A 27,087-nucleotide genomic window follows, 5' to 3' on the forward strand; every position below is an offset into this window, starting at 1 on the left:
AGTACTTGAGAAATGCTAAATTTCCCACACATCACTGATCATAGAATCAATATGTTAAAAAGGGGCAGATAACTCATGACATTCACGCAGTCCATCCACTACTAGAATTTGTACTTTTCTAAGGTGAGGTGAGGTGAAATTGGGTTTAACGTCGTGCTTGAGAATATTTCGCTCATATGACAACGTGCATGCGTGTGTATTTTTCTTTTTGCAGCTGCTTGTACTAGCCCAGACTAAAGCTGGTTTTATAGTGCTAGCCCACTGAGATACCATGCCGCAGTGAAGCATAAATACCCCACTCAGACACATTATACTGACTCCGAGCCGACCAGTCCTTGTTGTACCCATTAATGCCGAGCGCCAGGCAGGGACCAACAAGTACCATATTTTAACGTCTTTTGGTATGGAGCGGTCGGGGATCGAACCCACGACCTTCCGCTCTCCAGGCGGACGCTCTAACCACTACACCACGGAGGCGGTCACTTTTCTAAGAAAGTGGTGTCCCATATATAGCATATACTTTATATCTTTGAATGTCTAATTTTGCTGATATCGATAACTACTCTGTCTCTCCTTGCCACAGGTGTTGTGGAACTCATGGCAGCTGGGACGGTCATTGTTGCTCACAACTCAGGTGGGCCGAAACTGGACATCGTTGTTCCATTCAACGAGGAGCCTACAGGTTTCTTGGCTGATGATGAGGAGTCCTATGTCAGCGCCATGACGACAGTGCTGAATATGTCTGATGATGACAGGTTCAGGGTACGGAGCATGGCTAGACAGTCAGTGTCGCGCTTCTCTGATGAACAGTTTGACGAGTCCTTCCTTGCTGTTGTGGATCCGGTGCTGAAATCCATCGAAGGCAATGGTGGTAAATAAGGTCACAATAAATTATTTGTGGATTTCCAATCCAAATGTTAAAATGTGGAGGGGATGAGGCATCATGTTTGTTTTATTTCTGGTCGATGGTCAAGGCATCTGTGTTCATGTACATTCAACTGATGTGATTCACTTGAAGTATGAAGGCTTCATAGGGGACAACGTTATTGTTGTGTCTGAAGTATGTAGGCTTCACAGGGAACAACATTATTGTTGTGTCTCAAGTATGTAGGCTTCATAGGGAACAACATTATTGTTGTGTCTGAAGTATGTAGGCTTCATAGGTATCAACATTATTGTTGTGTCTGAGGACAATGTCAAATTATTTGTTTAAGTGATCACAATATCGACATTGTTTGTTTGTCTGATGATGGTATGGCGATTGTGATTTCTGATTATGATATGAACATTGTCTATTAAGTCTGATGACAGTGTGAACATTCTGAGCATCAAAATCTGTTATTTTTGCCTTTGTTGACATTTGCGTGAATAAAAGAGTTATATATAATTGTTTACAACAATATCTCAGTATTCAGTGTTGTTTGTATGTTCTGTTGTCTATCATAAACAAATGCTGTGTCTAGTCTAATATATGCGACAGGCACAGCAGTCAGGGCACAAAGAAAAAGTAAAACATGGATGTTTGGAAACATGAGATTTAGTATGCTTTCCTGTTTTTCAGGATTTCATCTCTTTTGGTTACAACCGTGTGTAAACTGGTTTGCCAGGAACCTGCTCTGTTTCGAAAGATTTAGACTCTGTGACATTGTGTGTCAAGGGAAGTTAGTAGTGTGAGATGTTGCCAATATTATCAATCAGTGCATAGCCTGGTCTAGACGTGGTTATTTTATGTAGACAAATCTAGACTACTGATGCCATGGTGAGGAAAGCTAACAAGATCACCTGTCCAGAAGGGCAGGAATGTCAAACCTACTGGTGGAAAGCTGAATGATGTGCACAGACAAAGACTCAATATCAGGATCTGTATTAGATGTTTCCTTTAAACTTGGGACCGCCTCCGTGGTGTAGTGGTTAGAGCGTCCGCCCGGAGAGCGGAAGGTTGCAGGTTCGATCCCCGACCGCGTCATACCAAAAGACGTTAAAATATGGTACTTGTTGGTCCCTGCCTGGCGCTCGGCATTAATGGGTACAACAAGGACTGGTCGGCTCGGAGTCAGTATAATGTGTCTGAGTGGGGTATTCATGCTTCACTGCGGCATGGTATCTCAGTGGGCTAGCACTATAAAACCAGCTTCAGTCTGGGCTAGTACAAGCAGCCGCACATACACATACACACCCATGCACGTCGTCATATGAGCGAAATATTCTCAAGTACGACGTTAAACCCAATTTCACCTCACCTCACCTTTAAACTTGGATCTAGGCAGGAGCACAGGTTGCTCTTGTTTAAAATGGCCTTGTATTTGGCTGTCCAGGCCTTGAAAAGGTCTTAAAAGACGAGATGGAATTAGGGCCGTCTTTGGCCAACTTTAAAATATTAAAGTTACTTAAAACTCTGAAATGTTTGTATGACAGTTATCAGGCATGTCAGCAAAGTCTCGGAGACTGACCACTTGATCCCGTTGCTCGTCTCTTACATGCATGGGTTGCTGAAGGGTGATCGGGGGAAAAAAGTCATGGAAAAAAGGTCATCGGAAAATCACTATTATAAAACATCCAGTTCTCCAGTTATTCGCTTTGTTTATACTGTATTTTCATTTAAAAAAATCTTCAGTAATAAAAACATCCTGTTCTCATGATCAACAGCCGGAACATGCAAAAGAACCCTGAGAAATCAATGTCCAACACCGCCAGCATGAACCCTGAGAAATCAATGTCCTACTCAACCTGTCCCGCTGTTGAATAAATACATTATCAATATTGTCTTTTTGACTTTTTTCCTATGACTTATTTTCCTACCGAAATCTACGACTTTTTTTCTATAACTTTTTTTACTATTTTTTTCCTGCAACCTGCCAAAGACCTATTCTAACCTGGATCAGCATCACATTGAATCATGAACTCATCTTAATAAGTGGAGCGAATTGGTAATGAAATAGGTCTCCAGTAGCCTATGCCTGTGGTTGGAGTAGAATAATTGGATTGTGTGTTGGTGTGGTAACATGGTTGATTGCATGTGGTCACGTCCTGAATGGCTGGTCAATGCTCATGATGTCAGTCATTGGATTGTCAGATCCAGATTTGATTATTTATAGACCTTTCTCGTGTTGCTAGAATATTGCAGACTGTGGAGTAAACACAAAACCAGCAGACAAAACAAAACATGATATTACATAGTTTATTATCTAAGTATTGTGACTCCCATCGTGTAAATTGTGGTGAAAGGAGTGCTGAACACATTTTATATATTTCAGCTGATGTCCCAATAATAATGGGTAATGTTCTTGACGTGGGTGTAGTGATGTAACATCTGCCTGTCAGACTGGAGAAATGAAAGTTAATGTTGATTATGTAACACAAATGTTTGTGCTTTTCATCTGGGCATCAGGATAACAATGACCATATTTCCCTGATAATTTGTGTGGTGCAAATACTACTGTACGTGCCGTTATCAACACCCATCACATTCTACAGGGTGTCAAGACGAACCCGAAACAAATATTGGTATTAGTAGAAGTCATGCAAGAAGAAGGATCCATGTTTGTTCCACATTCAAGCACCATTTCCAAGAGGAGCCCTTCTCCTTTACAGACTTCCGTCATGTGCACTCTGTGTCTCGATCTGTGTTGGGTGTTGGGCCTGAGTCTACTGTCCGCTGACCTAAAAATGTCATTCTGGTTCTATTTCTTGCTGACAGTATTCCTGATTCTGTCTCCAAGGTTTCTGATGTTGTCGATCATGCCCTGGAAGCCACCCCGCTCGGTGAATTCGGCCGACCCTCGCAGAGCTGCACACCTCCCCATAATCTGGATCATCTCCCGCCAGATCCTGCAAATACAATGAGTATACATGGTTATATCGAAATACTATTAATTAGGTTTGGGACGGGTCCAAATTTTCTACCCGGGTACCCCACCCATATTATCCTACCCTACCCTGATACCCATTATGTTAATTACTGACGTCAACTTTGTAAGAAATGGCAATATATTCTTCAGCTGAAAGGCTAAAATTTCGAGTTTTTCAGTATCTTAACCATTCAAAACATGTCACTGTAAATTATGTCTAAATCTTCAAAGACAATACAGCCTTTTAATCATGAAAGAATAACATGTTACATTGTTTAATCTATTAGTAACATGATCACAACGGGTCCGGGTATTGAGACGGGTACCCGGATCCAACTCATTACCCACCCGTCCCGGGTATCCGGGTTACCCGTCCCAGCCCTACTATTAATGATAGTTACACAAAGGTTGCTTATTAACGCCATACACAGACATACCCCAGCTATATAAAACTATCGATTTTAGACCACACACACCAGTGATTGATACCACGAGCATCGACCCATCCCGGCGGATTTTAAAGGCTTGCAGACAAGTGTCTGCTTCCATTGTATCTTACATTAGTCAGGATATGGCTGGCACACTGCCGATGTGACTATAAATATTTACTCATTCATTGTATTATGTAAGAAAACATAGCACTGACGAGAAATACAAATTAATGCGCTGAATTCCGCACCACGGAGGGGCACGCTCAAAGCTCTACAATCTGATTATTGTTATTACCCGGATAACCCAAGCTGCCTGTGAGACACTAGAAGGTTAATAGTCCCATGACGTATCCCACCGGGTACCCATTTGCTGCTGGGTGAAATTATCAGAAGCATTCAATCAGTGACAAGAGATTTAAGGTGAAGGGACTTACTTTCCTGATCCCAATCCGAAAAGGTCACGGAACTGGTAGACATCCCAGAATGCCTGCCGGTTAGCCCAGAATACATTGCAGAATCCAGTTTCCTCGTAGCACGCGCCCCAAGTGTTCCAGGCGAAGTGGTCCAGGTCATGACACTGAACCGTGTCCTGGTTGTAGTAGGCCAGAAGTCGTTCTGTCATACACCGTGAGGTGGCGTTGATCCAGTCCTTAGCCTGCATGGAAGATGAGTTTACCACTTTGTATAACCATAAGAACACCCATACTCAAGACCTATTTATAGTTCACAATTAACATAGTCACTCGTAACAATCATTACAGAAATTACAAATCACCTTTCGGCTTGTCCCAGATTGACACGAGTTGATCACGAATAAAGCGAACCCTGGCACGACAAGGGGACATAACTCCGCACAGTGGATGGCGACGTCGCAGGACGCAAAGGCGAGCATAATGTAAACGGTTTTTTTCAAATTGTTCTTTTACGTTCACATATACTATCTTGGGCAAGGCACGGTAGTTATATGAAGTAAACGTTTCTTCAACGATTCAAACCAGTTTCAAGCTTACGGCAATGTTTGCACATACCTGTTGGTCAAATGTATCGTACCGCTCAGCGAACCGAGCACAGTAGTAGCCTCCATATTTGGACATGTATCCCCGGCTACCACATGGCAGTCTGTTTTCAAAACAGGAATAGAACTCGCATCTTCCCGCAGAGCCGTGAGCAAAACACTGGGGGTCGGTTTCTGTGAGGGAAATGATAGGATCAGTAATACGACCTTGTGTTCCACTCAATCGACTCTGGATCAGTCAAATCACAAGCAACGATAACACTACCTAGTCCCCATGGGTTTGTGTGATATATACCTGATATATAACAGATCTCTTTGAAGATGGATTGTTATATACCTCAGCTCGCATGTTAAGAACAACGCATTGATTTTCTAACCGTCTGTCGTTTACCTCGAAGCTTATACTGGAAGGAGTTGCCAGAAAATACAGGAAGATTAAGTCCATTTGTGTACAGAACGAACTATCTTAAAATTATTACCTTCATTTACAGTAATTTAATACTGACTGTCACTAATCTTCATGTCGCGGTCATAGTGCTGGCCCTTCTGTTTGCCATGTCTACCAATATTATATTCAACCTATTTCAGAATACGTAATAGATTTCTATTGAAAATAATACATTACCCTAGAAACTGCTTGACAGAATTGTGAAATAGATGTTTCTTAAAAAACGCCGCAATTTTGTGCTAATAAAAAAATACATAAAGAATATTTCATCTAGTTCTGCTGCCGTGAAAGGTAAACGTATCTAGTCTGATTCAGATGTGTGGTCTATTAAGACAATCAGTATCTTTGCGAAAAATACATTTAGAAGTGAAGACAAGTCATAATCAATTACTGTAGCTGGGAGTAAATTGAAGTAATTTTGTCGCAACAACCCACCTCCTGTTGCTGTAGCAGTTCTTCTGTCCCAGAGAAACGCCTCCGACAGGCCAAAACAAAGCACTATTGCAGCCACACAAAGTTTCATGTTCCTCAATCACCAGTCACCCCGTCAGTGACCGATTGTACGATACCATATGTAGATATACCAGGCTGACGGAAGAGTCTCTCAATGTGTTTCCCGTCCAGTTCAGATATAATGGCCTCGAACAGGGTGATGTTCTCGACCCCTTCTTATCCACCTAAACCCCGGAAATTTCGTATTTGCATTGACGCTCGCTTGATAATTCTTGAGAGCCTCCGTTGACGTGCGCTTTAAGGATGGGAATTGTAGTAACGCTTGACCAACATCGGTTGTCAGATTTGGTGTATGATTTCAACAGGAACATGATTTCATTATGCACTGGTTTTGGTGTATTTCGCTGCCGCCTCTCGACCCGATAATTACTCTGTCTTGACACGATATGCAAGGATCATGACTTGTTTCGCATGGCAATTACAATATGGCGCATTAACATTTTGGCATGCACTAAGGGACCCCCAATATACGCGCATTAATGATAAAATAATAATAATAAAATTACCACAGATACAAATGAGCATAAGTAACAGTTCCTCATTAAAGTTTAATAAAAATAGAAATCATGCAGTGCTACGTATTGGTAACAGTGTAACCCCGTTTATGCGTCGTAAAACACAAAATAGTCTCCATAGAGACGTGATCTACCACAGGGCAACCATTGTTCGGTTCGAGCGTCTGATCGGAACCATACTGTCACATAATAATCAAAAGCTGTAACGATCTCTGGTTTGAGACCTAATTTTATATCATATTTTTCTTAAAAAAGAACTAGGCATTCCCATAAATACAAATTGTGCCCCCTTTCTTGCGGATCTGTTTCTTCATGCGCATTTGTCGGAATGTCTTCTAGGATTAGCAAACTCCAATACACAAAGAGATTATGTTTGAAGTATATCGATGATCTGATGTTTAATGGCGATCAGAAACCCAATTCCCTGCCACTCGATTGCACACAATTGTAGAGTATATCGGAATCGCCTTAGTTAGATCTACGCGAAAAGGTTCCGGATGACGGAAAGAAAACTCTTCATAAGACTGTCTGACAAGAGGGACGACTTCAACTTTCCGTGGGGCGGTGGGGTAGCCCTATGGTTAAGCGTTCGATTCCCAAAATGGGTGCAGTGTGTGAGGCCCATTTCTGGTGTCCCCCGCTGTGATATTGCTGGATATTGCTAAAAGGGGAATAAAACTAAACTCAATCAACTTTCCGTTTATGTCGAGCAATAATCCCGTGGCTCCATGCTATCTACATTTTACTGCACTATATGGCTATAGCGTGGTGACGTCTATTATACAGAATCATATAGGAGAGCAGTGTATGTGTATGTGCGGCTGCTTGTACTAGCCCAGACTAAAGCTGGTTTTATAGTGCTAGCCCACTGAGATACCATGCCGCAGTGAAGCATGAATACTCCACTCAGACACATTATACTGACTCTGAGCCGACCAGTCCTTGTACCCATTAATGTCGAGTGCCAGGCAGGGACCAACAAGTACCATATTTTAACGTCTTTTTGGTATGACACGGTCGGGGATCGAACCCGCGACCTTCCGCTCTCCGGGCGGACGCTCTTACCACTACACCACGGAGGCGGTCACTTTTCTAAGAAAGTGTTGTCCGATATATAGCATATACTTTATATCTGTGAATGTCTAATTTTGCTGATATCGATAACTACTCTGTCTCTCCTTGCCACAGGTGTTGTGGAGCTCATGGCAGCTGGGACGGTCATTGTTGCTCACAACTCAGGTGGGCCGAAACTGGACATCGTTGTTCCATTCAACGAGGAGCCTACAGGTTTCTTGGCTGATGATGAGGAGTCCTATGTCAGCGCCATGACGACAGTGCTGAATATGTCTGATGATGACAGGTTCAGGGTACGGAGCATGGCTAGACAGTCAGTGTCTCGCTTCTCTGATGAACATTTTGACGAGTCCTTCCTTGCTGTTGTGGATCCGGTGTTGAAATCCATCGAAGGCAATGGTGGTAAATAAGGCCACAATAAATTATTTGTGGATTTCCAATCCAAATGTTAAAATGTGGGGGGATGAGGCATCATGTTTGTTTTATTTCTGGTCGATGGTCAAGGCATCTGTGCTCATGTACATTCAACTGATGTGATTCACTTGAAGCATGAATGCTTCATAGGGGACAACGTTATTGTTGTGTCTGAGGACAATGTCAAATTATTTGTGTAAGTGATCACAATATCGACATTGTTTGTTTCGTCTGATGATGGTATGGCGATTGTGATTTCTGATTATTATATGAACATTGTCTATTAAGTCTGATGACAGTGTGAACATTCTGAGCATCAAAATCTGTTATTTTTGCCTTTGTTGACATGTGTGTGAATAAAAGAGTTATATATAATTGTTTACAACAATATCTCAGTATTCAGTGTTGTTTGTATGTTCTGTTGTCTATCATAAACAAATGCTGTGTCTAGTCTAATATATGCGACAGGCACAGCAGTCAGGGCACAAAGAAAAAGTAAAACATGGATGTTTGGAAACATGAGATTTAGTATGCTTTCCTGTTTTTCTGGATTTCATCTCTTTTGGTTACAACCGTGTGTAAACTGGTTCGCCAGGAACCTGCTCTGTTTCGAAAGATTTAGACTCTGTGACATTGTGTGTCAAGGGAAGTTAGTAGTGTGAGATGTTGCCAATATTATCAATCAGTGCATAGCCTGGTCTAGACGTGGTTATTTTATGTAGACAAATCTAGACTACTGATGCCATGGTGAGGAAATCTAACATGATCACCTGTCCAGAACGGCAGGAATGTCAAACCTACTGGTGGAAAGCTGAATGATGTGCACAGACAAAGACTCAATATCAGGATCTGTATTAGATGTTTCCTTTAAACTTGGGACCGCCTCGTGGTGTAGTGGTTAGAGCGTCCGCCCGGAGAGCGGAAGGTTGCAGGTTCGATCCCCGACCGCGTCATACCAAAAAGACGTTAAAATATGGTACTTGTTGGTCGCTGCCTGGCACTCGGCATTAATGGGTACAACAAGGACTGGTCGGCTCGGAGTCAGTATACTGTGTCTGAGTGGGGTATTCATGCTTCACTGCGGCATGGTATCTCAGTGGGCTAGCACTATAACCAGTTTAAGTCTGGGCTAGTACAAGCAGCCGCACATACACATACACACGCATGCACGTCGTCATATGAGCGAAATAAATAAATATATTTAACGACGTTAAACCCAATTTCACCTCACCTCACCTTTAAACTTGGATCTAGGCAGGAGCACAGGTTGCACTTGTTTAAAATGACCTTGTATTTGGCTGTCCAGGCCTTGAAAAGGTCTTAAAAGACGAGATGGAATTGGGGCTGTCTTTGGCCCACTTGGAAATATTAAAGTTACTTAAAACTCTGAAATGTTTGTATGACAGTTATCAGGCATGTCGGCAAAGTCTCCGAGACTGACCACTTGATCCCGTTGCTCGTCTCTTACATGCATGGGTTGCTGAAGGGTGATCGGGGGAAAAAAGTCATGGAAAAAAGGTCATCGGAAAATCACTATTATAAAACATCCAGTTCTCCAGTTATTTGCTTTGTTTATACTGTATTTTCATTTTCAAATAATCTTCAGTAATAAAAACATCCTGTTCTCATGTTCAACAGCCGGAACATGCAAAAGAACAACTGAGAAATCAATGTCCAACACCGCCAGCATGAACCCTGAGAAATCAATGTCCAACTCAACCTGTCCCGCTGTTGAATAAATACATTATCAATATTGTCTTTTTGACTTTTTCCTATGACTTATTTTCCTACCTCAAATCTATGACTTTTTCTATAACTTTTTACTATTTTTTCCTGCAACCTGCCAAAGACCTATTCTAACCTGGATCAGCATCACATTGATCCATGAACTCATCTTAATGAGTGGAGCGAATTGGTAATAAAATAGGCCTCCAGTAGCCTATGCCTGTGGTTGGAGTAGAATAATTGGATTGTGTGTTGGTGTGGTAACATGGTTGATTGCATGTGGTCACGTCCTGATTGGCTGGTCAATGCTCATGATGTCAGTCATTGGATTGTCAGATCCAGATATTTATAGACCTTTCTCGTGTTGCTAGAATATTGCAGACTGTGGAGTAAACACAAAACCAGCAGACAAAACAAAACATGATATTACATAGTTTATTATCTAAGTATTGTGACTCCCATCGTGTAAATTGTGGTGAAAGGAGTGCTGAACACATTTTATATATTTCAGCTGATGTCCCAATAATAATGGGTAATGTTCTTGACGTGGGTGTAGTGATGTAACATCTGCCTGTCAGACTGGAGAAATGAAAGTTAATGTTGATTATGTAACACAAATGTTTGTGCTTTTCATCTGGGCATCAGGATAACAATGACCAAATTTCCCTGATATTTTGTGTGATGTGCAAATACTACTGTACGTGCCGTTTTCAACACCCATCACATTCTACAGGGTGTCAAGACGAACCCGAAACAAATATTGGTATTAGTAGAAGTCATGCAAGAAGAAGGATCCATGTTTGTTCCACATTCAAGCACCATTTCCAAGAGGAGCCCTTCTCCTTTACAGACTTCCGTCATATGCACCCTGTGTCTCGATCTGTGTTGGGTGTTGGGCCTGAGTCTACTGTCCGCTGACGTAGAAATGTCATTCTGGTTCTATTTCTTGCTGACAGTATTCCTGATTCTGTCTCCAAGGTTCCTGTTGTTGTCCATCCTGCCCATCATGCCCGTGAATTCGGCCGACCCTCGCAGAGCTGCACACCTCCCCATAATCTGGATCATCTCCCGCCAGATCCTGCAAATACAATGAGTATACACGTACATGGTTATATCGAAATACTATTAATTAGGTTTGGGACGGGTCCAAATTTTCTACCGGGGCCCCACCCATATTACCCTACCCTACCCTGATACCCATTATGTTAATTACTGACATCAACTTTGTAAGAAATGGCAATATATTCTTCAGCTGGAAGGCTAAAATTTCGGGTTTTTCAGTATCTTAACCATTCAAAACATGTCACTGTAAATTATGTCTAAATCTTCAAAGACAATACAGCCTTTTAATCATGAAAGAATAACATGTTACATTGTTTAATCTATTAGTCACATGATCACAACGGGTCCGGGTATTGAGACGGGTACCCGGATCCAACTCATTACCCACCCGTCCGGGTATCCGGGTTACCCGTCCCAGCCCTACTATTAATGATAGTTACACAAAGGTTGCTTATTAACGCCATACACAGACATACCCCAGCTATATAAAACTATCGATTTTAGACCACACACACCAGTGATTGATACCATGAGCATCGACCCACCCCGGCGGATTTTAAAGGCTTGCAGACAAGTGTCTGCTTCCATTGTATCTTACATTAGTCAGGATATGGCTGGCACACTGCCGACGTGACTATAAATATTTACTCATTCATTGTATTATGTAAGAAAACATAGCACTGACGAAATACAAATTAATGCGCTGAATTCCGCACCACGGAGGGGCACGCTCAAAGCTCTACAGTCTGATTATTGTTATTACCCCGGATAACCCAAGCTGCCTAGCTGTGAGGCGCTAGAAGGTTAATAGTCCCATGACATATCCCACCGGGTACCCATTTGCTGCTGGGTGAAATTATCAGAAGCATTCAATCAGTGACAAGAGATTTAAGGTGAAGGGACTTACTTTCCTGATCCCAATCCGAAAAGGTCACGGAACTGGTAGACATCCCAGAATGCCTGCCGGTTAGCCCAGAATACATTGCAGAATCCAGTTTCCTCGTAGCACGCGCCCCAAGTGTTCCAGGCGAAGTGGTCCAGGTCATGACACTGAACCGTGTCCTGGTTGTAGTAGGCCAGAAGTCGTTCTGTCATACACCGTGAGGTGGCGTTGATCCAGTCCTTAGCCTGCATGGAAGATGAGTTTACCACTTTGTATAACCATAAGAACACCCATACTCAAGACCTATTTATAGTTCACAATTAACATAGTCACTCGTAACAATCATTACAGAAATTACAAATCACCTTTCGGCTTGTCCCAGATTGACACGAGTTCATCACGAATAAAGCGAACCCTGGCACGACAAGGGGACATAACTCCGCACAGTGGATGGCGACGTCGCAGGACACAAAGGCGAGCATAATGTAAACGGTTTTTTTCAAATTGTTCTTTTACGTTCACATATACTATCTTGGGCAAGGCACGGTAGTTATATGAAGTAAACGTTTCTTCAACGATTCAAACCAGTTTCAAACTTACGGCAATGTTTACACATACCTGTTGGTCAAATGTATCGTACCCCTCAGCGAACCGAGCACAGTAGTAGCCTCCATATTTGGACATGTATCCCCGGCTACCACATGGCAGTCTGTTTTCAAAACAGGAATAGAACTCGCATCTTCCCGCAGAGCCGTGAGCAAAACACTGGGGGTCGGTTTCTGTGAGGGAAATGATAGGATCAGTAATACGACCTTGTGTTCCACTCAATCGACTCTGGATCAGTCAAATCACAAGCAACGATAACACTACCTAGTCCCCATGGTTTTGTGTGATATATACCTGATATATAACAGATCTCTTTGAAGATGGATTGTTTATATACCCTACTTGTTGGTCCCTGCCTGGCATGTTAAGTAACAAGGAACGTCATTGATTTTCTAACCGTCTGTCGTTTACCTCAGAAGCTTATACTGGAAGTACACATACACGCAGTTGCCAGAAAATACAGGAAGATTTAAGTCCATTTGTGTACAGAACGAACTATCTTAAAATTATTACCTTCATTTACAGTAATTTAATACTGACTGTCACTAATCTTCATGTCGCGGTCATAGTGCTGGCCCTTCTGTTTGCCATGTCTACCAATATTATATTCAACCTATTTCAGAATACGTAATAGATTTCTATTGAAAATAATACATTACCCTAGAAACTGCTTGACAGAATTGTGAAATAGATGTTTCTTAAAAACGCAGCAATTTTGTGCTAATAAAAATACATAAAGAATATTTCATCTAGTTGCTGCTGCCGTGAAAGGTAAACGTATCTAGTCTGATTCAGATGTGTGGTCTATTAAGACAATCAGTATCTTTGCGAAAAATACATTTAGAGGTGAAGACAAGTCATAATCAATTACTGAAGCTGGGAGTAAATTGAAGTAATTTTGTCGCAACAACCAACCTCCTGTTGCTGTAGCAGGTCTTCTGTCCCAGAGAAACGCCCCCGACAGGCCAAAACAAAGCACTATTGCAGCCACACAAAGCTTCATGTTCCTCAATCACCAGTCACCCCGTCAGTGACCGATTGTACGATACCATATGTAGATATACCAGGCTAACGGAAAGCGTCTCTCAATGTGTTTCCCGTCCAGTTCAGATATAATGGCCTCGAACAGGGTGATGTTCTCGACCCCTTCTTATCCACCTAAACCCCGGAAATTTCGTATTTGCATTGACGCTCGCTTGATAATTCTTGAGAGCCTCCGTTGACGTGCGCTTTAAGGATGGGAATTGTAGTAACGCTTGACCAACATCGGTTGTCAGATTTGGTGTATGATTTCAACAGGAACATGATTTCATTATGCACTGGTTTTGGTGTATTTCGCTGCCACCTCTCGACCCGATAATTACTCTGTCTTGACACGATATGCAAGGATCATGACTTGTTTCGCATGGCAATTACAATATGGCGCATTAACATTTTGGCATGCACTAAGGGACCCCCAATATACGCGCATTAATGATAAAATAATAATTAAAGACAACCACAGATACAAATGAGCATAAGTAACAGTTCCTCATTAAAGTTTAATAAAAATAGAAATCATGCAGTGCTACGTATTGGTAACAGTGTAACCCCGTTTATGCGTCGTAAAACACAAAATAGTCTCCATATAGACGTGATCTACCACAGGGCAACCATTTTTCGGTTCGAGCGTCTGATCGGAACCATACTGTCACATAATAATCAAAAGCTGTAACGATCTCTTGTTTGAGACCTAATTTTATATCATATTTTTCTTTAAAAAGAATTAGGCATTCCCATAAATACAAATTGTGCCCCCTTTCTTGCGGATCTGTTTCTTCATGCGCATTTGTCGGAATGTCTTCTAGGATTAGCAAACTCCAATACACAAAGAGATTATGTTTTAAGTATATCGATGATCTGATGTTTAATGGCGATCAGAAACCCAATTCCCTGCCACTCGATTGCACACAATTGTAGAGTCTATCGGAATCGCCTTAGTTAGATCTACGCGAAAAGGTTCCGGATGACGGAAAGAAAACTCTTCATAAGACTGTCTGACAAGAGGGACGACTTCAACTTTCCGTGGGGCGGTGGGGTAGCCCTATGGTTAAGCGTTCGATTCCCAAAATGGGTGCAGTGTGTGAGGCCCATTTCTGGTGTCCCCCGCTGTGATATTGCTGGATATTGCTAAAAGGGGAATAAAACTAAACTCAATCAACTTTCCGTTTATGTCGAGCAATAATCCCGTGGCTCCATGCTATCTACATTTTACTGCACTATATGGCTATAGCGTGGTGACGTCTATTATACAGAATCATATAGGGAGAGCAATGTAGAGAGAATGGAATGGTAGGTTTAATGATTATATTTGGAAGTAATCAAAGAACGATGCCTCATTGAAACAGTTCCATCAGAGGGACAATATAGAGAGGCTGAATATATGCGAGTCTTCCGGCAGGTTACGAATGATAAGACGCTAATCGTTGGGTGTATTGGAACATTCCGTTCTGTATGGTAATCACGTGACAAAAGGAGAAATGTCAAACTGATTGTCAAGTGACCTAGTTCCGTGCAGCATGGTGACATCTCCTTGGAGGTCTGTTCCAGATTCATCCAGTTTGGAATCCGTGTCTGCTTCGTACTTATACATATGGTAATCGTAGTACTTGCTGTGGTAGTTCGCCTCCATTTGGCTGCCAGAAACCTAAGACCATGAGTTCGAATCCCCGATATCTTGTGGTTTGCCCCAGCCTGTAGCACTGGTTTCATCACGGTGTAAACATCAAGCTACACCACGTTGTTCTGTTCTCCCATATAGTGAAATAACAGAAACTCTCTCTAACACAATCAAATGTTCAAAGCAGCGTTTACCTAAACGCACTCAAGTCAACATGTTTGATGCCTATTTCATTCACTCACAACACGGGGTTAGCCTAGTGGTTAAAGCGTCGTCACGCTGAAGACGCAGGTTCGATTCCCCAGATCAGATGAGTACAATGTGTGAAGCCCATTTCTTGTGACCCCCGTAGTGATATTGCTGAAAATATTGCTAAAAGTGGCGTAATACCATACTCACTCGCGACGTTTTTATGTATACAATGAATAAGCAAAATGACAATAAAACAATTGACTATTCAGCTGTGGTTTCTGTGGATTACACGTTGAATTTAACCAGGCCGTGATCACGTTTGTTTGCCAGTGATGCGATTCCGAGTTGCTGGTGAGCCCAGGTGTCCTTGGGGGTCCAGTCGTCGGTGATGGACCATGACCAGGCACCGCTGTAGCCGGTGGTGTAGGCGTGGCCGAACATCTCCTGGATCGTCATACCGGCGCCCTGGCTCTCCCGGAACTCGCCGATCACTATCGGCTTGCTCATGTGATAAGCTGAGGCGGCCATCTGGACAAATCAAGATTGTATCAGAATCGAATACCATTGACCGACAATGAGTAAGGGAGAAGGTCAAAAGATTTTGTCAGACAAAATATTTTCAAGGTTTGCACACAAACCCCTATACCACCATTAAAACCATTCTCGAGTATGCAGGGTATTATGTGTTAATTGATGCTATGATTTTCGCCCGACCCCTTAAACGTCGAGGCAGAAGCTATGGTGGTGGGTGCGATAACTCTACCATATTCACCAGCATCTTCACGGCGCATGTCAACGACCGCAGCGCCTGGACTGTCCACGACGATCAATGTGACATCACTCAGTTTTACCCGTATACGTTTACAGTATGTGCATGAGGATTTACACATTGTGTAAGCAAGCACGAAATAACCATTACAAGAAGAGTAAAACCATTCAAGGAAAGTCTTATCACCTAGCCCAGCGTGGGCATTGGCGTCACATAGTGAGAGTGACGTTAGAGGATTAAGTGTTATAGGATGACCTGTCCGTCCTTGATGAAGGTGTCCGGCATTGATCAGGAATGACTGCAGATTGACGCCGCAAGCCACCTGACACCTGTCAGGCATGCCCAGTCTTACCGTTCTTACAGATTAAATGGGAATAACTATCAATCAAGTTAAAACCGATGAATTCATGTTCGTGCAATAAAACTGAATTTCATTATTTAAATAACTGTATCCAGTGAGACATATAACATTCTAGCGGTAACCAGTAGCATCGTACTTTCGGTCAATTCTCGTTATCATCACGTATAAAGGTATATGCATGCACTAGTTTAAATACACAAGGGCTCGGGACACACAAACATGTGGCCTCCGCAGGACCCCAGAACTCTCAGGACCCCAGGACTCCCTGGCAGACCGTATTGTGATGTCTGCCAGTTACAGAAAGCTCTATCCTCACATTTAAGACGTAATACATGGTTCGACAGTCGCCGGGACAGGAAACGCGGGTCCCATATCATTGGAATACGGATGTCATAGTTCACTCATTCACTACGATGCTGATTCTGCTTTATAGCAAACCCGGACATGAATGTTCATCATCGACTCGAACAAGTCAACTTTATCTTATCGAAATCTTGAAGTTATTTCCCCACCATACAAATTTGTAGAATGACCATGGGACCAAATTTCCTTCTCGAGTCATCGTGTGTATTTATGAGACGAATTCGTGTAACCGGAAATCAAATGATGACAACTATAATATGGAATGGTCGGGACTGACAGGTTCTTCGAGTTATGCATAATAATCGAGACGTCGGCATTCGACTCATCGGGATTTGTCTGTATTTCTATTCGCCATGATGTGTTAAAGAACACCTTAGTGGGTGACTCCGGTAAGCTGGTGGTTTAGCAATGTATACTTGTGTTGTTCAATCGCTATTTTCCTACTTAAATGTCACCACTCATAATGTTAATGGTTTACCATCTCGTAAAATGAGATCTCCTGCACCGTTTGTCTGTGAAGGAGAGAAATATCGTACTGGACTCACAGATTTGACTGCCGGGTCACTGATGATTCATTTAACTCATACACGCGTTCCACACACGGGAAACACACTACAGCGACAGAGACAGGGACATGCTGTGTCGGTCTAGTCTGTCTCACAGTCCCTGAACCATATTATTTTCCCTACAGCCCAGCCCTCCCTGCAATGCTAAAGCCCCAAAAGCAAGTGTAGATTTCACCAGGTTCAGACCGAATCTCTGGTTCACCTGGGGCTCCTTTTCAATTTGAATAGGTTTATTTGTTACAATCAAAATTATATATATTCAGAGACTAAGCAATAGTCTACGTGTCGGTCATGTGATTCATGAAATGTGACATCGTCGGCTCCTTCAACTTGAGATGCAGTTGACGCAGTGTTGTTGCATCCTTCGGAGTTGTGGTATTGAATGAATTCTTACTTTGTCTCGAACTACTGATTATCCACACACACATACATATTGAAACCCATCATCAGAGGTTTCTGATACCTCAAATGGACACGACTCTGTACAGAGAACTGCGGCGTCTCTGTCCCCTCGAAATAGCTAAGGCTTACCGTGAATGGGGAAACTTCATCAAATTTTCCCTGCCAGTCATAACTGTGGATCTGATAAAAGTCGAGCACACCCTGAAATATGAATAAAATTGTAAATAAATGAACATTTGATTGTGAAGATACCTGCTCGCACGCATAGACAATATGAACGCACACAGAACACATTCACGTACATATATTACTCGGTGAACGAACCGATGCTAACACATTTCCACATGTAGACTAAAAGATCCATATCCACGTAACTATACACACAGAGACAAACCCAAGCACGCACGCACGTACACACGCACGCACGCACGTACACACGCACACGCGCACCACCCACCCGCACATATTGATAATTAAATACAGGACATAAAAATAATTTGGTTTGTTTTTCTATTATATGCATTTAGTTTAACTTGTTCTATTTTCGTATAGCAACATGTTAACACCTCTAAAACATATATCAACAACAAGAGTTTGTAGGATTCTTTGGTAGATAATAGTTGTTGTTTAAGTTGAAACGTGTGTCATATTCAGACCTCGTCTTGGAGGCCTGTTTCCCCTGGGGAGTGGCGTTGTAGCTAGGCATGGCACAGACACCGGTCTCTTTTTCTGTATTTCTTTCCCTCAATTTGATAGTTTTCAAACCGACATGAGAAAATAGATGTTGATTTATCACCGCTGAGTCGAACCCAATCATTCGCGAACGAAACAAGAGATTCACACACACACGCACGCACGCACGCACGCACGCACACACTTTATCTAATAAAAAGACCAAATTGTAATGGCGACGTTAATCCCGGTGTTCTTCGCTCGTTTTCACCTGGCGTAGCTTGGTATACAAGGCGCGGCAATTAGCTGTAGTAGACTTTGAAGTAATCCGATTCCTGTCTTTAAACGTCACTTTGCTGGTCAACTGTCTTACACCTGATTACGTTAAATATTGTACTAGTTAATTATTGCACACAGTTATGTCTTGGAGTCATAAGATAGCACTAATCACAGCTTCTCCCTGGAAGCAGTATCCAGCATCCTGTGGGGAATATCTTCTTTTTCCAGAAGTGATGCTGTTTCTCCAAGTAACCCTAGTAACCCCTAGTACTCGGGCACAAAATCTCCTCCATCAGCATTGTATGGACTGAATATATCTCTATTAGCTTCCTGTCTTTCAATTCGGATGTAGGTATACATCAAGGACACGCAAACCAAGGTTTTCTTCTGGACATATAAGTATATTTCTTAGTTCCACTTCGAATATTAGGGCTCAACCTACATGTGTTGTGCAATAAATTGAAATTCCTAACTCAGCTATATAAGTTAAAGCACCAGCTTGCGTAGGGCTAAAGTACAGTCGGCGCTTATGGTCTTTTCCACAGAAATTACAAGACAGGTGAGACAGTTACCTGTTTTTTGCCCCCAGCCTTGATGAGGCAGGCGTCAGAGTAGTGGTTGTAGTAGTTTTTTATGTTGACGTTCGACTTAGGGTTCCAACTGCCCATTGTCACCAGAGTGTGGGGGTCCGCAGATTTGATTGCCGCAGCTTGCAAGTTGATGAACCTATTTAAATAGAGGATAAATACAGTATCGGTAAATTTGATTGCCACCCCTTGCGTCCTACGTGTACAATTAGTTCTAAGCATCACACAAGTCCCACCTTGACCAATGACCCACCCGTGCCCCCTACGTGTACAATTAGTTCTAAGCATCACACAAGTCCCACCTTGACCAATGACCCACCCCTTGCGTCCTACGTGTACAGATAGTTCTGACCATCACACTAGTCCCACCTTGACCATGGGGACGAGGGCCTTGTTGATGTAAGACTGCAGTTTGTTTGTGTCGCGGATGAGGCCGTCCAGATGGGCGTGTGACCCCTGGTTGACGGCGCCGTTCCACAGGCAGAGGAAGACGAGGACGTTGTGGGAGGCAGCATAGTTCAGCATCGACTTGAGGTCCGCCAACATCGTGCCGCCTTTATCCATGCCTATCACGTGACCACTGCTGTCGAACTCTGGTGTGCTCGCTCCTTCCATATGAACCCACACTCCTTAAATCATTAAACACTACCATGTAAATCCACACTCCTTAAATCATTAAACATTACCATGTAAATCCACACTCCTTTAATCATTAAACACTTCGATGTGAATCCACAATCCTTTAATCATTAAACACTTCGATGTGAATCCACACTCCTTTAATCATTAAACACTTCCATGTGAATCCACACTCCTTAAATCATCAGTAGATCTGTATTTAGCAACATTACTTATAAATCCTCAATGATCCCTTCAATGTATCTAGCTACAAGCATCACAGAATGAAATGACTATTTCGGCACTGAACCAGAGGATGGTAAAGAGCAAAGTGCAATAAACAGTAAAAAATATTCAAATGCATATTTTAGTGAATAGGTAGGCATTGTATAATGCGGAGGTTAGCAATATTCAGGCTTCATGTAAGTAATGAATCTCCGAAAACAACTTAACATGTTCTTTTGCATTCATGCTCCTTAAATCATTGGACACTTTCGTGTTGCACCCCTTCCTGGAGTAATTGAGCACCATTGCTTGCATCATCATTCATTAAGCCATTATGCACGTTTGTATGAATCCCAATTCTTTAAATCATATTACCTTTCCGTGGGCATTCACACTCTTTCAATCAATGTGCTTTAACACACAGCGAAGTCCTCAATTCATTATATATCATTTATCATTCTACGTTCACTGAACCATTACTAATGTCCATATATGTCCACACCCTTTGCATCAGTCCATGCGATGACAGTAAACCATTTTAATATCTGTGGATGGTTGCCAATATATCCATTTATCCAAACTCAACAGAATGTTGGTTATGAAACAATAGCCCTGATGCGGATTATATAAGGACCGAAGTGAGTGAGTGAGTGAGTTTAGTTTACGCTGCTTTTAGCATTATTCCAGCAAGATCACTGCAGGAAACACCAGAAATTGGCTTCACACATTGTACCCATGTTGGAACCGAACCCGGGTCTTCGGCGTGACGAGGTAACCACTAGCTAACCCCACTGTCTTTAAGGCTTAAAGGGTTCAATTGATATTCACATGGAGGAACTGGGTAATAGCGAATAATGCTGAAAGACAAGATTTGTATCTTTGTTAACAGCGTATCGAGTTGAGAGACTCCGTGTTCATCACCATCACCATGACAACAACTTACGCAACGAGTTCCCTCCGGACTTGCTGAGATCCCGGATGTACCCTTCTAATATGCCCTGTACACGTCCCTTATACTGGTTGTTGCCAAAGTCGTATGCATATTGTACCCAGGCTAGGTTAGCGCCAGACAGGAAGACTTTCTGTCCATCTTTAACAAAATGGTTGCCTTGCACGGCAAGTCTGCCGCACTGGACTAAAACAAATAACATGAAATGTGTCAGGCATGTTAGGTGTGTGTTTAGATACCATCTCTTCGAACATTTGTAAAAACTGAGCAAAAATGATTATCTTGCAGTATTGTTAGTCAGGGCATTGTACAAAATCTACTGTCAAAACGATATCTCCTTGGAGATATCGTATGATCTCACACAAGCAATATCTCCTGTGGAACACAGTTTTGGATGATAAATCGGCATGTCAGTTTAAGGTGGGGGAAGGCTTTGAAGACAAACCAAACAACAAGCGCGAATCAGGGAGGCGATGTGAACATCTGTCTAGAAGCATTTCAGAAGTAGTTCGTCCATGTTTTACATTGATATCTTGTTGTTTCCCCAGATAACCAGTGAATATATTTGGTTATGACATGCAGATCAGTTTAACGTCATCATTAACGTCCTACCTGCAGCTATGCCGCACGCCAGCAAGACCAGCTGGGAAATCGCCATGACTGAAAGTTCCCTGTTGGGATAGACATGTGACATATTCAACGGATTGGTAGACATGGGATAATAAAACTGTTGGTTGCTTGTTGTTTAACGCCGCACTCTGCAATATTCCAGCTATATAGCGGCGGTCTGTAAATAATCGAGTCTGGACCAGACAATCCAGTGATCAACAACATGAGCATCACTTGGAATACGATGACATGTGTCAACATGTCATAGTACTGAGTGAGCGAGTGAATGAGACACTGTCTGCTACACAGTTGCAATAGAATGGACACCCACACATTGGTCATTAGTGAGTGAGTAAGATTCTCCGCCACTTTAGAAACAGTCCAGCAATATCACAAAGATTCTTGTGGGGAATCAAGCCTTAGAGTACTGGGCAAGATGCTAAGGATATGATGGCCAAAAATCACAAACTCACAGACCCTTAACACCTCATCCAACGTCCAGCTATTTAACCACCCTGGTCTATAAACACCCGACTCATCACAACTAGCCCTGCATCCCAGCCTTAATGGCGAGGACAGACTTACCTATTACCGTACGGCTGCAAATGGTAAGTTAACACTTCCAAGAAGGAATGAATGTCCCCGGGAGTGGCTACAGGTTTAAATACTTGCCCCAAGATAAGATAAGGCATTTGGCCATGACTCGATGTCTCACAAACTATGTGTCGCACGTTCACATGCTGCGAATACATCGGGGTATATATACATGATTTCAGTGTTTGCACTACATTGAATTTTAAAGACGACAGTCCTACAAATTTACTTTTTATGACTTGGCAAGAAGAAGACTTTCAGAATATACACGATGGCAAGTTACTGGCATGGATGACACAAGCATGTCCTGTTGCAACATTGGTGTCACTTCAGGGAGCATGAAGCCTCCGGTGAAGTAAGGGATCGTCCAAGACCTGGAAGACCGAGGAAGGCCCATGCCCGTTTTGACCGAGCCCTTATTCGTCCAGCAAGACGCAATATCTCACGACCCATGCCAAGAATCGCGTCAGTACCACCAGAAAGAGGCTGCGGAAGATGAAAGGATAGAGTTACCTCCCTTATATACACAACACTATGATACTATAAAATTCAACAATACTCTAGAAGTCAGATGATTGTGGAATCACCTTCATGTAGTTCTCTCCAGATCTTTCTGTCTAAACTTAGTACGATTCAGAATATAGCACACGACTAACCCTCACTGAATATCACATGTATAATGTATTAAATAATTACACTTGGAACATTGTTACACAATAAATAATGCAACATAACAATGTATGCATATATGTTAAGTCCACACATACACACTCCACACTTTCACACTCCATCGCGTGTCTAGAATTTAGTGCAGTTTGGACATCTATGACCTTCATTGCCAAGGAATGGTATATCCAGATGTCTGGAAACAATTTCTAGGTCAATGCTAAGAGTAACTAGTCCATGTTTGATTTCGCTTATCACCACAGTCACATAAAGCTGAGTTTGCACCAGAAGTTGTATGAACGTATCCAGTATAATATATACTTAAGAAGGAGCAGTGGAGCCGTCCTAACCGGTCATATTTCACAGGACCGTATAACCTGTGGGATGACATTTATTTCCCAATGATCGACTTACCCTTCATGTCCAACGGTACTGATACAAATAAGGCCCAATGCAATTCCCTATGAGTACCTGTACAATATTGCTTCCTGTTCAGGTGAGCTTGTGACTTGCCTTTGCATGTGTTTGTGACGGGTACCACTTTGGGAGATTACCAACTTTGCGGACACCTGAGGGAGATGCGAGGCGATATAGTCCGAAATGACCTTCATAAATTGAATTTGTCTGCAAGTCAAGCTTTTATCTACTTGTCTACAGTGCGAGAAGCATCGTGAGGTAACATTTGAGAATACATGACTGAGACGAGGGAGCAGGCCTTCGATGACCAAACTTGTCAGTGCGGAAGGCGTACCATCCACAAGTTCGTAAATCTGGACATCCACGAGTGCACTGACATTCTATACAGAGGGCAGAATTAATTCTGTTCCGAGCAGCCATGAGGCACAGTGTCAACTGCGTCCAATGTCCAATGTGATTTTCAATTCCAAGTCTGCGTGTCGCACATAAGCTCGACCCAATATGTACGTGTATTGATATTAGTTAATTAATAAATGCCAATGCTAGTAAAATCAAATTAGTTTTAAAACGATTTCCACAAGTGATCATAATGGATATTAAACAGTTAGACATGTCACCATGTTAATTCAAAATGTCTAAGACCATTCTTAACTTGACGTCTGGTGTGGTTACTACACACAGATCAATATATTCAAACCCTGTCATTAGTTTGCGGATGCATCTCTGTGCAGTAAAATGCGGCTCCTCAGAAGTCTCAACAAGCATCAGCCCCTCACTTACACGGTAGAATGGATATGGATTACAGAGATAGAATACAGTAGAGATGGTTTAACACTAGAATGGATAGCTTTACAGTTACAGCTTACAATAGAGAATCACAGGATGGTTAAAACTTACAGTCCTAACACACTCACAGCGAGATAGAATGGATAACACTTACAGTGGGAATGGATAACATGGTAGAATGGCTAACACTTACAGTAGAATGGATAATACCTACAGTAGGAATGGATAACACAAAACTTACAGTAGAATGGATCACAGTGAATGGAATGGTTAGAATGGAAACAGTTTACAGTAGAATGGATAACACTTAGTAGAATAACACTTACAGTACAGTAGACGTGCTGGATAACACTTGGATACAGTAGAATGGATTAAAACTTACAATGGTTACAACATGGTTAACACTTACATAGAATGGTAGAATGGATGGATAACTTACTTACAGTAGAATGGATAACACAGTGCCAGTAGAAATAACACTTACAGTAACAGTAGAATGGATAACACTTACAGAAGTCAGTAGAATGGTTAAATTTACTGGATAACAGCAGTAGAAATGGATAACACTTACAGTAGTTAAAATGGATAACACTTACAGTAGAACTTCACAGTCGAAGTTAATGCTTCGAATGGTTAACACTTACAGCAGAATGGATAACAATTGGAACTTACAGTAGAATGGATAACACTTACAGTAGAATGGTTAACACTTACAGTAGAATGGATACAATTAGAACAAAACTTACAGTAGAAATGGTTAACACTTACAGTAGAATGGTTAACACTTACAGTAGAATGGATAACACTTACAGTAGAATACAGTAGAATGGTTAACACTTACAGTAGAATGGATAACACTTACAGTAGAATGGTTAACAGTAGAATGGATTACAGTAGAATGGTTAACACTTACAGTAGAATGGTTAACACTTACAGTAGAATGGATAACACTTACAGTAGAATGTTTCTTTCTGGTCTCAAATATGGATAAGATCGAAGTTGAGAACTCCCTGTATATGTCTGTATTATATAAGCATGGTCAGTGGGTTGCATTAACTGATAAAACGATCAGGATGGAGACAAACAGATTCTGCTAGTCCCTGCTGATAGGCTAACTACACATTATGTCATAGCTTCTCCTCCCAACACAGCTACTGTGGCAACACGAACACCCACCGTAAAATAGCTCTTTCGTCACAGAGATGGTTCATAGTTATCGGGATTTAACAAATAAGTACATTTTGTTTTCTGTTTATGCCTCACATCTATATTTACATTTACCAGATTTAAACATTTGAATGTGTGAAAATGCCCAAAATAGATAATGTGAGTAAATTAAGATGAACATTTTCTCCTTTCCCGAACCCGTTTGGGATGTATGTTTCCTTGAAGGAAGTAGTATTGTAACAAAACATAGTTCAGACGCCGGTCTCTATTTCCGAGTACCTTTTTGTCAGAGTGCCAACCGAAGTCTATGTAAGCGTCTGTCTATTTTGGTGCATGACCTGGTTAAATATACATAGTATCTCAACGCCTGAGAATTGCCAGTCTGCATTATCGCCGAAGCAGATTCGTTAGGAAAAATAACGGTGTATACCACAGGAATAGATACTGACATTTAGTGGTGATACCAGGGGGCTTGCTAAAAAATGTTGCACTTGAAAAATGTTAACAATCTGGGGACTACATGCATGTAATTTCACGATCCTAAAAGTTTGATTCAAGTCATTCAAACATCGTCAATGTGTTGAATTACATCAGATTTTGTTAAATATAATTTTTATACGTCATTATGCCACCATATGGTTGCAGGCATGCAATGCACTACTGTTAGCTACTGTGATTTATCTTTAACAAGTATTAGAGACGAAAACAATCAACCAATCTCTGGACATGTACATCACATAGCTGTAATATAGTTTCTTGTGATTAGGCATTTAATTGCTACCAATAATTCATGTTATCTTTCAATAACAGGTGTATTTTTTTATCAGTTTCTAATTTCTAGTGATAAGTTGGAGTTAAAACAAAAACGCATTGGTTGTGGATAAATGTAAAGCCGAGGACGAAACAAACGGTGTCTTGACAGATCAAGAAACATAGTTGTAATGTAATATGGGTTTGGGATAAAGGACGCAATTCTGGATAGCGTATTGGTCGTTCGAAGCGCCCCTACAATATTGTGCACTTGCCACTGAAAACGGGGACCTCGGCGTAGGGTTTGATCGCTGAGCCGCATCGTTTGTATATTCGAGTACTGTTATCAAAGGAAAGTGATGAAGGTAGTCAAATCATGAAGGATGTTATGAAATCAGCTGTCGATTTGTAGAGTCATGCATGTTTCTTCATGCTGAGCAGGGCGGATCCAGGATTCTGGAGAAGAGGGGTGCACATAAAGTCATGAAGTCCAAAGGTTAGAGGGATGCGCCCCGGCTGGGAACTTTAAAATATATATACACTATAAACAAACTGTAGGCCAGTAATTACTTCCGCTTAGATTACAATCTGATTGACAAAGAAGGTTTTGTTGCCATGGTAAACAAATATTCATACCCTGCACTGATTATGTTTCTTGGCGTTGTGTGTCTCGGGTTTTGCAAATAATGGAATCTGGAACAAACTAGTGTCTGGTATTAGGAGCAAGATACCAATCCTGGGCGCGATGACATCCAATCGGCCAGGTAGGAGTTTCGTTATTTGCATTACCCAAGTTGACTTGAACTGTTACTCAGACGAACAGATCCTGAATAAACTCAAGAGAGATTAAAAGAAAGGGAAAGCAGTCCGAGTCGCAATCAAACCGGGTCCTAAGCGTGACATGGCAAACACTTTCATCACT

General features: G+C 41.8%; 3 protein-coding genes and 1 pseudogene across 7 annotated transcripts in view; 1 reads left to right on the top strand and 3 right to left on the bottom strand.

Moving 5' to 3' along the window:
- Positions 1–8,648, top strand: part of LOC124261036 (GDP-Man:Man(3)GlcNAc(2)-PP-Dol alpha-1,2-mannosyltransferase-like) — a 37,194-nt gene extending 28,546 nt beyond the window's left edge. For 3 of the 5 annotated variants that reach the window (XM_046695358.1, XM_046695359.1, XM_046695356.1), the window contains one exon: positions 7,959–8,648. In XM_046695358.1, the coding sequence (XP_046551314.1) occupies positions 7,959–8,254 (296 nt within the window). In that variant the 3' untranslated portion in view covers positions 8,255–8,648. Of the gene's footprint in view, positions 1–583; positions 1,061–1,189; positions 1,403–7,958 lie in introns of those variants that run through there. The other 2 variants (XM_046695357.1, XM_046695360.1) reach the window with 2 other exon arrangements.
- LOC124261037 lies at positions 3,165–6,334 on the bottom strand. Its single transcript, XM_046695361.1, has 4 exons — positions 6,178–6,334; positions 5,308–5,468; positions 4,714–4,934; positions 3,165–3,828 (listed from the first exon to the last, which is right to left on the bottom strand). Exons 1-4 carry the CDS (start codon positions 6,263–6,265, stop codon positions 3,681–3,683), a joined length of 618 nt encoding a protein of 205 aa, XP_046551317.1. The 5' UTR covers positions 6,266–6,334; the 3' UTR covers positions 3,165–3,680.
- A 1,756-nt stretch (positions 8,649–10,404) lies between the features above and the next one.
- Positions 10,405–13,552, bottom strand: LOC124261045. The gene is made up of 4 exons (XM_046695367.1): positions 13,450–13,552; positions 12,547–12,707; positions 11,953–12,173; positions 10,405–11,061 (listed from the first exon to the last, which is right to left on the bottom strand). Exons 1-4 carry the CDS (start codon positions 13,535–13,537, stop codon positions 10,923–10,925), a joined length of 609 nt encoding a protein of 202 aa, XP_046551323.1. The 5' UTR covers positions 13,538–13,552; the 3' UTR covers positions 10,405–10,922.
- Positions 13,553–15,588: 2,036 nt separating this feature from the next.
- LOC124261047 lies at positions 15,589–22,492 on the bottom strand (annotated as a pseudogene).
- Positions 22,493–27,087: the final 4,595 nt, after the last annotated feature.

The sequence above is a fragment of the Haliotis rubra genome, unplaced genomic scaffold, assembly GCF_003918875.1.
Source record: "Haliotis rubra isolate DU_JTF1 unplaced genomic scaffold, ASM391887v1 Scf786, whole genome shotgun sequence".
Taxonomy (NCBI): Eukaryota; Metazoa; Mollusca; class Gastropoda; order Lepetellida; family Haliotidae; genus Haliotis; species Haliotis rubra.

What these genes read in the sequence shown, in the direction of transcription:
- LOC124261037 (XM_046695361.1), bottom strand. Translation starts at nt 6,265, where the DNA reads ATGAAACTTTGTGTGGCTGCAATAGTGCTTTGTTTTGGCCTGTCGGAG. An exon ending in AACTGCTACAGCAACAGGAG is followed by an intron (nt 5,469 to 6,177) that starts GTGGGTTGTTGC and finishes TTTCCCTCACAG; the next exon opens with AAACCGACCCCCAGTGTTTT. An exon ending in ACGATACATTTGACCAACAG is followed by an intron (nt 4,935 to 5,307) that starts GTATGTGCAAAC and finishes TCTTCCATGCAG; the next exon opens with GCTAAGGACTGGATCAACGC.
- LOC124261045 (XM_046695367.1), bottom strand. Translation starts at nt 13,537, where the DNA reads ATGAAGCTTTGTGTGGCTGCAATAGTGCTTTGTTTTGGCCTGTCGGGG. An exon ending in ACGATACATTTGACCAACAG is followed by an intron (nt 12,174 to 12,546) that starts GTATGTGTAAAC and finishes TCTTCCATGCAG; the next exon opens with GCTAAGGACTGGATCAACGC. An exon ending in TTCGGATTGGGATCAGGAAA is followed by an intron (nt 11,062 to 11,952) that starts GTAAGTCCCTTC and finishes TTGTATTTGCAG; the next exon opens with GATCTGGCGGGAGATGATCC.